General features: G+C 35.5%; 2 protein-coding genes across 4 annotated transcripts in view; one reads left to right on the forward strand and one right to left on the reverse strand.

Moving 5' to 3' along the window:
- Nucleotides 1-13,383, forward strand: part of LOC121381696 — a 119,449-nt gene that overhangs the window by 55,802 nt on the left and 50,264 nt on the right. The window lies entirely within an intron of this gene.
- Nucleotides 6,930-13,364, reverse strand: LOC121381032. 3 transcript variants are annotated; one of them, XM_041510114.1, is made up of 5 exons: nucleotides 13,155-13,354; nucleotides 12,201-12,413; nucleotides 11,671-11,929; nucleotides 11,161-11,355; nucleotides 6,930-9,859 (listed from the first exon to the last, which is right to left on the reverse strand). In XM_041510114.1, the coding sequence occupies exons 1-5, from the start codon at nucleotides 13,262-13,264 to the stop codon at nucleotides 9,176-9,178; spliced, it is 1,461 nt and encodes a 486-aa protein (XP_041366048.1). In that variant the 5' UTR covers nucleotides 13,265-13,354; the 3' UTR covers nucleotides 6,930-9,175. The 3 variants fall into 3 exon arrangements, with proteins under 3 accessions (XP_041366048.1, XP_041366049.1, XP_041366050.1); XM_041510116.1 differs by having other exon boundaries at nucleotides 9,717-10,478; nucleotides 13,155-13,364; XM_041510115.1 differs by lacking the exon at nucleotides 13,155-13,354 and having other exon boundaries at nucleotides 12,201-12,539.

Here is a 13,383-nt window from a genome sequence, read left to right on the forward strand (position 1 = left end):
TTTTATTCTTAATTGACCTAGGCAGGAGGCCGAGGTAATCGATATTAAAATTTTTTTTTTAATGCTCCATAAAAGGATCATATTGGTCCTCTCATATTTCCATACAACAATTCATTCAAGCATTTGCCATAAAGTCATGGTGAAACACATCATCTTACGATGCTAAAACCTATCCCATCACCTGTTCAAAAAAAAAATCGGATATCATTCATTTGGTCAATGCTTATGGGGTATCACTCGGGGTTTATACTGGAAATAGCACAAAATGAACTCAAACGGACTAACATTTGACATAACATTCAGAAGTCATCTACAAATAGCATGAGGTAACAAATAAATCTACACACAGCCACACACACATAGAGCCACAGCTACACAAACACACACACAAAGGATATCACACAAGATTCAATCAAAATATAAGATCTTGTAAAACAAATCAAACTACAAACTCACCCCCCCCAACTCAAACACACTACTCATACACAGAACTACTACAGTCAAAACCAAACCAACGCTAAAAAACAAAACCACACCAAAAAAAAACCTACACATATAGATCTATATCAATATATATAAATTGTTTAGTGATCACTCCAGTAATGGTTGAAACCACAGTCCATTCAGGAAAAAGTTCAACTCTGTAAGCATAAAATGTTCTGTGTATCTTCAAAAATTTAGTCTTTGACAACAAAAAAAAAAAAGCTGAATTTGTAAGATATCCCATAAGTCAAAGATCTCTCCGGGGACCCCACTGTAAGAAAAAACATGATGAGATATTTCAAATTTGATATCATTTATTTTTCAGTCAATAAATACTAAGACTTATAGTGGCAATACTTCAAAACTAACCACAAGTTTTACTATATCTATATATATATATATATATATATATAATATATATATATATATATATATAGATATATATTATTCGATTAAAAAGTGTATGTTTTTCTCTACATGAAGGCTTGTTTTCGTGAGAGAGTTGAATTATTGCCTCACTCATCAAGATGTAGATTTTAATTACACCGTCAAACGGAAAGCTGATGACGTAATGGACTCTGTGACGTCGAGGTTACGTCCACTATGCAGGTCTATAATAGTGATGTGTGGTATGCGCACAGAAGGTATTTGCGTCTGTGTCGACATGTGATACGAGTTCATTCTTGGGAGTTTAGTGTGCTGGTTGCAGTGTTATAAATTATGAACAGTTTTTCACCTGCAGGCAGAGGTTACTCTTTTGCTCGCTGGAGAGTATGATTTTGCTTTGGATAAAACAATTTTCCACTTAATGGTGTATGGGGTGAATCTATCCTTCAGTGTCCAAATGTACTGACTTAGCGCTGTTGCGTTCTTCTGTGTTGCGTTTGAAAAACTGCTCGTGTGCGCAGTATATCTCGTCTTAAATGTTGTTCTCGGTCAAACCAACGTAGGTTTCTTGCTTGTTTTGTATCGAGTGTATTAACGGTGCTTGATATATTACTCCTTTTTCTGCAAGCATTTGCCCTCAAGTGGACATTCAGCTCTTCGTCTACAGTTGCATCTCTGGGGGAAACGGCGTCTTGGTCTCTGTGTTTGTTGAAGTAGAGTTTTGTTATGCGCTGAAATTATTTTCCCAACATTAGGCATGCAGCTTAGCTAATTTTAACGGTGTTTCGATTTATAATTTTGTGGAGAGGGGTGCTTTTGGGAAAGCACTCATCGAGTAATCTGGGAAACTCTGAGACTGTGACCTTACGGTGGGTTTTCACGTTTGGAGCTATAGGGTGGGTTGTACCAGGTGATGTTTCTATTGCGGTTGTTTCTGCGTCTGTTGTTTTTGCTGTTGGGGGTGTTTGAAAATAGCTCCAGTGTCAAACCCTATATGAAACCAAAACAACACACCTTTATACATCCACAACAAGAGCAACCACCCCTCCAAATATCATCCGCAGTATACCAAAAAACAATAAATAAAAGGCTTTCTGATAGATATCTTCGAATGAGTGCATCTTTGAAGAAGCGAAAACGCCCATATAAGGAAGCCTTACTCAGAGCGGATATAAACTATAACCTCAAATACACCCCAAACAGCAGGAAACAAAAGGCGACGCAGAAACAAACCGCAATAGAAAACATCACCTGGTACAACCCACCATATAGCTCCAACGTGAAAAACCAACGTTAGGTCACCAGTTCCTCAGATTACTCGATGAGTGCTTTCCCAAAAAGCAACCCCTCTCCACAAATTATATAAATCGAAACACCGTTAAAATTAGCTATAGCTGCATGCCTAATGTTGGGGGGAAATAATTTCAGCGCATAACAAAACTCTACTTCAACAACACAGAGACAAAGACGCCGTTCCCCCCAGAGAATGCAAACTGTAGACGAAAGAGCTGAATGTCCACTTGAGGGCAAATGCTTGCAGAAAGAGTAATATATTCAAGCTACCGTTAATACACTCGATAACAACAAGCAAGAAGAAAACATACCGTTGGTTTGACCGAGAACAACACATTTAGAGACGAGATTATTACTGCGCACAACGAGCAGTTTTCAAAACGCAAACACAGAAGAACGCAAACAGCGCTAAGTCAGTACATTGGACACTGAAGGATAGATTCACCCCATACACAATTAAGTGGAAAAATTTTATCCAAAGCAAAAATCATACTCTCCAGCGAGCAAAAAGATGTAATGACCTCTGCCTGAAGGAAAAAAAACTGTTCATAATGTATAAACCTGAAACACGGCACACTAAACTCCAAGAATGACTCGTATCAGATGTCGGACACAGACGCAAATACCTTCTGTGCGCATACCCCACATCACCTATTATAGACCTGCATAGTGACGTAACCTCGACGTCACAGAGTCCATTACGTCATCAGCTTTCCGTTGACGGTGTAATTAAATCTACATCTGATGAGTGAGAGCAATAATTCAACTCTCTCACGAAACAAGCCTGTCATGTAGAGAAAAACATACACTTTTTAACGATATATCTGGCTCCCACACGGTTGAGCACTCTATAAAATAGCGTCTTTCAACTCGAAAACGACTACTATATATATATATATATATATAGACATTTTTAAAATGGGATTCCACACACCAATCCAAGATCCCCAATATAACGTGTTCTCCTGGGGAGGCAGGATGTAGCCCAGTGGTAAAACGAATTCTTGATGTACGGGCAACATTCAAATTTACATTATAAAATATCACATTTGGTCAGGGAACATTGTTTGTTTGTAAATATATATACCTGGTAAAAATATAATAAAAAGGCAGTGAGAAACTGCTGGCTATTAATGACATCCATACTCTATTTTTATTGTTTTAATTCATGCTCAAACCTCTATCATACATAGCTCTAATTTAGTTACTAGCTTTAAAGTTAATTTGTTTAATCTCTTACCTTGATTAAGACTTGTACCCTTTCTTTAATTCTCCTTTCTCAATCTGTCAGCTTGCTCAAGTTGCTTTAACGAATACCTGCAAATCTGTTCCACCATATCAAAAATTATTACCCTTATGGGCTCAAATATACGGGGTAATATTTTTTCGATCTCTGCACAGTGTGCAGATTGCTTCTACAGCCACTGATTGGCTGGCTTAAAAATCACGACGTTTGGTTGGTTGCCATGGCCGGAACTTCACTTTCATTCATATAATGTTTCCATTCATGAGTCAGATTACACATACGTTATACGATATACAAAGATTTACAAAAACAAATGGACTCACTTGTTTCGTAAACATGAAATGGTATATTTTCATAAGCAGCGGCTTTAGTAATATATAAAAATAATTATTTTCAAATGCAAATACAGTCGTATTATTTTGTACTGTAAACATCTGGCTGTAAAAAGAACGCCGTTATGCTATGACGTCACTTACATTACGTCATGTAATGTGCGTAAGATTATATCACGTAATGGCTGATGGCTTTGTTGTAGACTGCAGAGGAATTTTTACATTAAAAATCAGTTAAAAATGACAATGGGTAATAAAGAGAATAACCAACTCGCTACGAGGAGTTACGAATTATCTGTCCCTCGTGAATGAATGTTGTAAAACCCTCGCCAAAGGCTCGGGTTTACAACATTCATTCACTCGGGACAGATAATTCATAATTCCTCGTAGCTCGTTAGTTATTCTCTAAATATCACAAATACTGATTTTGAAAATTTTAAATTCTTGGAAACGCGTTTTTCAACACTAAAGAGTTCTACTTCAATCAGTCAATGAATGATCCCTTGCTTGAAATCACGCTGGACCGCGCGAGAGCTGTTGAGGCTGATTCTTGAGGCTGAAGGCCTATAGGTAGCACTATACCAATTAATTTCTGGCTGGGTCGAAGTTCGAGGTGCACCGACTTTTGATAGAGAAGTTAACACCACAAGTCCTGTGATTGGTTATAAATGTGAGTGTGTTGGTTGTAAAAAAAATTAGTTTCATCTGGGCTAAAAATGTATACAATTTTAATTCATCTAGTACCACTGTGTCAAGTAGCTTGTTTTTGGAACATGTATGGGGTACATGTAAAAAAAAGTACTAAAATCTTGTGCGAAACTAGGGGTGTTGTAAAAACATCTGGTTATACCGAAAATGAGCCATGAAAGGTACCATTTTCTGCAGTAAATACTTTGAGGTAGGGGTTGTAGTACTGATATTTATGGGTCATAGTTTGTTTGATATATTGCATATATAGTGTTTTTAAACACAAACGTTAACATGGTCGCCTATGGATTTGAATTGGTATAGTCTAACCTTTACTGACTGCTATTCTCGGCCCTATCCGCCATTGTTTATCACGTGACGCGGTTAAGCTTCTCCTTAGTAACGTATGGTTTGATAGTGAATTTAGTCAATTTCAGTCGATCATTTACAACAGTTAACGGCCAAGATGCCTAAACATGTTGTGCAGTTGGCTGCACAAACCATAACTTGATGTTAGAAAAAAATATCGTTTTACCAGTTTCGAAAAGAAGAGACCAGACGCCGCTTCTGGGTAGAGGCACTAAAACGTGACAAAACTGATGGAACGCCATGGCTTCCCATACACAATGCGACTGAGTTTAATGCTGTTGCTTGTCGACAATAACCGACGTTAATAGCAACCAAAATGGTTAAAGCATGTGCATTGATAAGATTTCAACATTATACTGTAAATAAAATACACAATTCCATCTACTTTCATGACCCCCCCCCCCCCCCCCCCCCCCCCCCCCCCCCCCAACGGATGCATCCAGTTCTTGCATAAAGAGTATACTCTTTTTATCATCAATTTGTGTGGTCTTCATTTTTCATTTAATCTAATTTTAGAGTCCAATCAAGTCATTCTCTATACTTGTATTTATTTTGCCATCTTCACCTACTACATCTATTTATTTATATTTATTTTTAAAATAAAAGTATACTCTCGAGTGCCTAATAAACATAGGGTCTGGAAAATTTTCTAAAATCAATTAAAAGTAGGGTGCGGAATTAGCATAGGGTGTGGAAATTAAAAAAAAAACCCAATAAGAGTAGAGTGCGGAATTAGCATAGGGTCTGGAAATTTAGCTAAACTGTAAAAATTTACTAGTAATGAAAACAATTTGGTTTGACGTAAAAATTAAAATAAGTGTTTTGAAAATAACAAAAATATACTATTGTTGTGTGTACATGTAATTCTAAAAACAAGCGGCTCAGAAATAAATAACTTGTAGTAAATTCCATAGTATGAAAAAATGTGTTCACTATAAACATATGTTTCTATTATCTAACTGTTACAACTGTGTCACTGTCACACACAATTAATTAAAACTGTATGTGTGTTTGTATGTTTAAATGAAATTATGATAATTAATGTGAGGCGAGATTGCCGCTTTGAAAAAAAATCCAAAAGTTCCATGCAAGAAAACCAAAACAATCAGGGTGGATGACAGCTCGCTAGATTCATCTCTTATATTTAACACATGGTCAATTATAACAAAACGTAATTTCATCAACTTAATTTTTACCTGTATTATTCTTTATTTTTAAAGCATAGGTGGGGACACTTATGATGCCAGGGGCTGGCATGCATAAATCTCAGCTGAAGATTCACAAACAACTGTGGTCATCGGCCATGCCAGCTGTTAGCAGAACGCGCCGGAACTGGAACGCGGTTAGGGGATGTAACTCTGCCTAATTTTTCTCGCTAATTTCTAATAAACTCTATTTGCAAGTGAAAATAAAAAGGTTCAGTGGAATTTGTAATTAAAATGAGTGGAATTTGTAATGTAAAAAAATATATATAAAAAGAGGAAAGAATGTAGATAAAGTTTGGGCCAGTTCCCCTTATCCTAAAGGAACTGTACTTTATTTACTCTAGCATACATAGCTTAACAAAAAGTCATATTTACCTTTAAGAATTCGGTACCCCCGTCTTCAATGTTTAGTGAAAAGATGAAGTGTTGAAGTGTAATTGATTAATTTATATAAAGTGCTTGCATGAACTGTTGCATCGATTTACAGGCGAGCACTCAATCGAACGCATCCTAGGAATTTACCCAACCGAATAAAACCGAACTGAGCCGAGCGATAAAAACAAAATGGCGGACAACAATGTTCGGAAACGTGACGTTTGGTTTGCAGAAACAAAATTAGTTCTCCATAAATAACTTCCAATAGCCTGTTATGGTTGCCATGTATGTTGTACTAGTAGCTCAAAACTAGATTTTACCTTCTAATACAGTTTCATTTATTATGTAAAAAAATTATTGGGAGTTAAAATTTGTTAGTTTCTACAAATGACAGGAAGACCAGAAATATGTAATGTGCTCTAGTGGTGTCATTAAACAAAACAATCTAACCTTTAGTAGCCCTTTTTTGTTTTAACATGCTTCAAAATAACAAGAGCAGGCCATATTTTACTTCTTATTTGAAATTGAAAAAAAAAGAAGAGACAATGGAAGGATTCATCAATCAATTTATTAATTTATGCCAAAACTAACAATGATTGGCTGGAAAAATACATGTACATAAAACATACGAAAAATACAAATTGTTCGATATACATCTACATAAAACATTTAAATGTGAACCAAATTTATACCTAAATCCACTTCCTAACATTTAACACTTAATAAATAATAGTAATAAGAAAAGTGGATATACCACAATGTTTCCATCCAACTTCTTACAATATAAATTGATTTTTGATGCAGTCATTATTTCTTGTTGCTACCCTGTATTGTATCTGTGTGATCCTTTATTTATTTCCATCAGTATATATTATGACATCACCAAATCCCAACAAGTTAATTTCTGATTTGTATTTGATCATTGGAACACCACTAATTTTAAAGTTGTTTTTTTAGGGACTGGACCACTACAAAAGAGGCTGAAGAAAACTGCTGTGCCCCACTTATTTTCCTGGACCAAGCAACAATCACCAGCAAATGTACAGAGAAATGAAAGGTGCAAGAAGCGATTACGATTGGAAGTGGAATGTGATAAACAGCGAGACATTGCATGGAACGAATTTGGAGCTGAAGAGACTGTCACTTCAGAAGAAAGCCATGTTGCAGGTACAGGAAGCATATTTGTTATCACACAAGATATTTGAGTGTTAGTATCCAAGTTAAGCAAAATTTTAGTTATACATTTCAGGCATAAAACCACTTACTTTAGTTTGATACTCTTTGATATGTAAATATAAAAAAGAGCAATGTAATGTTACTTCTAAAGGTATTGGCTATTTATCAAAATAATATTTAATAAATCAGATAACTTTACTACCATACACAAGTCATCTGCAGTCATAATTTTAGTTCTGCCTTGAAAGTTATTTAATGTTGACATTTACTTTAACATAACCAAAAAACATTTTCATCAAAGTTGCCAGACTATCCAAATTTATTAGTAAAAATTGAAGGAAAATTTAGTTATTGTTTTTTTTTTAAATGCAGATGGAACCCCACAGGATGTCTCTTCACAGACCCACAGAATCACCACAGAAACAACAGGGACACAGAGTGAACCCGTTTCATTCTTTGCAGCAAGTCGGTTTTCAGAAGATTCAAAGGCAATACATTTTTATACCGGCCTGGAAAATTATAAGAAATTTTGTCTCGTTTTAAATACACTGGGTCCAGCTGTTCACGAACTGAACTATTTTCATTCAGTCATGCCATCCCTATGTGTAGAGGATCAGTTTTTTCTAACTTTACTTAAACTTCGGCAACACAAAACTAACTTTGAGTTAAGTAGATTGTTCAACATTCGAGAAGATTCTGTTACCAATATTTTTGTAACGTGGGTGAACTTCATGGCATGCCAGTGGGGAGAATTAGACTGGTGGCCATCAGGTGACATGGTACACTTTCATTCCCCCACAGATTTTAAACAAAAATTTCCTTCAACTAGAATTATTATAGATGGAACAGAGTGCCCAATTAAAAAGCCAAAGGAACCAGTGGTGCAGCAGGCTACTTTCTCTACATACAAAAACCGTAATACTGTTAAAGTGTTAGTGGGGATGTCTCCTGGTGGACTCACCAGCTATGTATCACCAGCATATGGGGGATCAGTCAGTGATAGGCAGATATGTGAAAGATCAGCGCTGCCCCAAATGTGTGATCCTGGAGACAGCATCATGGCTGATAAAGGTTTTAATGTACAAGATTTGTTTGAAGGGGCTATGGTTACAATAAATATACCAACTTTTTTCCATAAAAAAAATAGACTGTCAGGGGGTACAGTTATAAAAGACAGAAAAATAGCCAGCAAGCGTGTTCACATTGAGCGAATCATTGGCCTCTGCAAAACATATAAAATATTGCAACAGCCCATGAATAACACGGAATCAGCAATGGCCACACAAATTATTCAGGTGTGCTTTTATTTGTGTAATTTTAGAAGTAACATCGTTTCACAAGATGCTTAAACATTCTTTCAAAACAAGTGTTCCATGTTGACAGTTTGAACAATGAAACTTCATTAGTAAATTATTTACATATGGAACTATGGACAAAATAAATTTCATGGTTAACTCAATCCAAATTTTAGTGATAAAATACAATGTACACCAGAATGAATGAATCAATGTTTAATACACCCCAGCACAAAAATACATATGGGCTATAGGGTGTCAGAAACGTTGAGTATATAGAAATGTAGTGCAGATTATGTATAATGCATACACAGAGGTGTCATGAATTTAATCAAATGTATAATGGTAATAGTTTCTGTACATGAATTTTTTTATTAATGTAGTTTGGAAATGTACAGTGTAAAAAGTGTGGAGTTTCTTCAACATCATTCTGATGAATTCGTCATCTCTCTCCACCCGTACCAACACAATATCCAAAAAAAAGGTATATACCACAAACAAGCAAACTTTTCTGTTGGTACACAATAACTGTCCCTGAATCTGATAGTAATAATCATGGTTTGCATCCAATTTTAGTCTACCACCATGTTCTTTTAAATAGGGGACAGTGAGGGGTGAAATATGTTTATTCCTACATGTGTACGGACATTTGATTTCAAGCAAGGTGCTGTCATCTACCATTCTGTCTGGAGAAGCAGCCAGGTGCGGGTGGGTTTTACATATAAATAATCCACACTGTTCGGTTTTCATGCCCCATTTCAATTCAAACTTTTCAACAGCCACCTGTTCATATTTCCGCCCATGTAATATGGCCTGTGTTTTTAAGTCTCTGTTCGTCACCAATGAATTGGCCAAACTCTCCATATTCCTCCTATCTGTTGCTTTGCAGATGGTGCCAAAATTTGAAGATGTGATGTGGAGCAGCCGTGTCTCTCTCCATGCTTTACTCTGGCCCTGGCCCCTAGTTAACCTCTCCACATCATCTGCCTGTTGTGCAGTAATCTCGCTAATCTGAAAATTGATATCAGTTATTATATACTCAACATAATTAAATGTGGGCTAGAAGATATTTTAGGAATTTTAAATTTAAATATTGTAATTATATATTTCTTCCATTGTAAGATGTCAGTACTGTAAACAATTTAGAATGAACAAAATGTCAAGCATCGTTATGAATCAACATGTAATAAATTAGAATTTAGAGCTGAATGATCATTTGGTTTTCATAAATGCACAAAAAGCCCACTATTCAAGATTTTTGTATATATCAGATGTCAAATGTAACCAATATAATAGTAATCTTAGGCCAAAACTAGCTTAAATAATATGATCCTAGCAAACAAATATAAAACACTTGGCCCGTAGTTAATTTTGTTGAGTATTTAAAAAACAAACAAAAAATGAAACACTGTACCTGTGCACAATGCTTGTTTAGTGCATAAAGTAAAATAAAGCACACAATAATAAGAAAACACCAGAATTAGCTCAATCAATTATTTTACGCACTAATACACACCATGTTATCTTTTAAGTATTGGTCCTCTGGGCAGAGTTCCAAATAGTCGTGATCATGGGCCAAAGCATGCGGGTTTGCAGGTTCAAACAGCTGTAAGACTGGCATCGGTTTAGTCTGAAAATGTACATTATTGTTAGTCTGACATTGTATATGTATGGAAATGTATGCAGTCTATAAATGTACATTTGTAAATATTTGAGATGTATGAACATGTATTTTATCCCCTTTTAATGTAACATATCACACTATATTCAGGTGTTATTAAAACCATGTTATATAATCAAATTATAGTTGTTTTCATATAGTAATATATTATACCAGAAGGTTCCTGTTTAGAACCACAAGCTCAGTTGTCAAATTTGGGCAAATCAGAGTGCCTGATGGGGATTTTTTGAGAGAAGGAGAAGATAGTGCAACAAGGCAAACTTCAATAACTATCCTAATACAACATGTGTTCTTAACATTCACGAGTTTGGTTCAAATATGAAGGAAATGTTTTATTTAACGACGCACTCGACACATTTTATTTACGGTTATATGGCATCAAATATATGGTTAACAATCACACATTGAGAGGGCTACTCTTTTCAATTAGAAGCAAGGGATCTTTTATATGCACCATGCCACAGACAGGACAGCACATACCACAGCCTTTGATGTACCAGTCCTGGTGCACTGGCTTGAGCGAGAAATAGCCAAATGGGCCTACTTATGGGGTGTTCGAATATGATGCCTAATTACTAGTAACTAGTATGCAAAATAACATTGCAATTTTCTGCAGGTCCGAAGTGATTACCTCAGGCTCAGTTGTCAAGTTGAGGCAAGCATTTCGAAAAATGCTCCTACTTTCAATTCTGTTCCGTAGATGTACGGGCCTTGGGTCATACACCAGTTGTGCTGGTTCCTTGCTAGTACTTCTAATTGCCTGCAGTTGAGACGACTTCAAGGGACTTCCTTTGAATACTTTTGATTTGTGAAATGTTTGTAGCACCTGAAATTGTTTTTAAAATCATAAAACAAAGAATAATTGTTAATGCATTTTAAAAAGGTTTAATTAGTGACGCTGTACCAGTAATTGGGCACGAAAGGTAATTCAATTAGGAATGATATATAATCACTATTAAAACAGTATAAAATAATAAAGCACAGTATAAAGAGTAAAAAAGAACAGAAAAAAAAAAAAATGTATAATTATTAATAAGTGAAATTATAGTGGGCTATAGAAATTCATAGATTCAACCAATTATTCAGAATATAAGAAGCTACATCACTTACTGGTTTATACATGAATTATTCAAACATTTACCTGAGTGCAAGTGAGTTCTGTCAATATTTCTCCGGTCTGGCAGAAGTTGGTCAGGGCAAACACCACAGTAGCAACATGCTTGCAGTGAGCAGCAGGTCCTTGTCCCGCCCCACACTCGCACTGAGCCTCTTGGATAACTCCGTCTGAGTTGAGGGATACATCCACCTTGTAGGAAGTTGACTTCCTCATCTCGGCCCAGACTGTCGAGGACACAAACAGCATCTGCTCATCATGTGCAACTCGAAGACACCTCAAGAACCTAAAATGTATGTCATACAAGTATTGTTACTATGGTGAATCCCACATAACGATAACAAATAAGAGCACATGCATAAGCACAACATTCATTTTCACTATTTTATAATTGAGTGCTAAATGTTTAATGCTTGTAACAATGTAAGAAACGAAATATTTTCAATATATATAATTAAGCACAACAGCAATAAAAAAAAAAAATATATAAATAATTCAATAATAAATACATTCACATTATAAATACAATACATTTTTAGTGCTTGCCAACTATTTACCTCTCCTTGTACAAATCTTTGATCTTTTCATCCAGATTTTTGCTGAACTGGTCCAGATACTCTTTAAGTCTGGCAACAGTGACATTTGGTATATTTTGGGTCATCCCACCATGAAGGTCCTTGTATGAGCTGCTTGGTGGTAGTGTCATGCTAAATTCAGACTCTGGCTCTACCTGTGCCCCAGCAGATTGGCAGTTGTCTAAAAACTCCAATCTACAAACAAATAAATTATATATAGGAGTCATTCCACAGAAAGGGGGGGAAAACATGCAATATTTCACTGACAAATAGTTGGCCACCAGTAATCTTTGACCCATCCATGACATCAATATATATACCTACTGATATAACTTTATTAAAGTTATAAAGTGTAAACATAGGGAAAACAAAAGTTCATTGTTTAGCTGCCATTTTTTTTTTTTACACTGGAATCCAAAGATTTGTTATTCTAATAAGTACAGTGCAAGGTGGGGGAGTTTGTAAGTAAATAAATAATGCTGTTAATAGTTGTAATATCTCGGTAACATGAATTATTTTTAATAACTTAGGTGGTTTTAGTGGAAACAATTATTTTAAAATTTTAACTTATTCTAAACTGATGAAAATTATTAGCATTTTTCTAAACAAACCATAAAGTATGTCCAATAAGTCAAATCTGTGTGTAAATTTTCATATTGATTAAACATGATCTCAGTATGAAAAAGTTAATTATTATAATTTACTGGGTTTGTAACAATTTTTTTTTTTATCAACAGTTAAAATTGGGCACTAGAATTTTTCAAAATGGCCAGTTAATTTTCAAATACACTAGCCCTATGGCAAGTGAATTTTAAAAATATTCTAGAACCCCTGATTGTTTCGCAAATTTTAATTTGGTAATAACAAAGAAATGTGTCTGGCCGCGATACGTTCTTTGTTTATAATAACAGTCAATGAGTATACACACCAACTTACCTTGTGATCAACTCTCGTTTTCTGCCAGACAGTCTAGCGTTGCGCTTCCTCAATTCATCTTTCAGTTGGGAAATTGTCATATCCAAATAACTTAACTTGTTAGCCGACATGTTCGCTGATGTAGTACTTTCAAAATGTGTTTGCTGAATACGATTACCTAGCCTCCTTTGTCTTTCTCCAAAGCATCGGGCACTTCCGGAACTCGGTTGCATAAGGGCGCCCTCTATCG

The sequence above is a fragment of the Gigantopelta aegis genome, chromosome 9 (genome assembly GCF_016097555.1).
Source record: "Gigantopelta aegis isolate Gae_Host chromosome 9, Gae_host_genome, whole genome shotgun sequence".
Taxonomy (NCBI): Eukaryota; Metazoa; Mollusca; class Gastropoda; order Neomphalida; family Peltospiridae; genus Gigantopelta; species Gigantopelta aegis.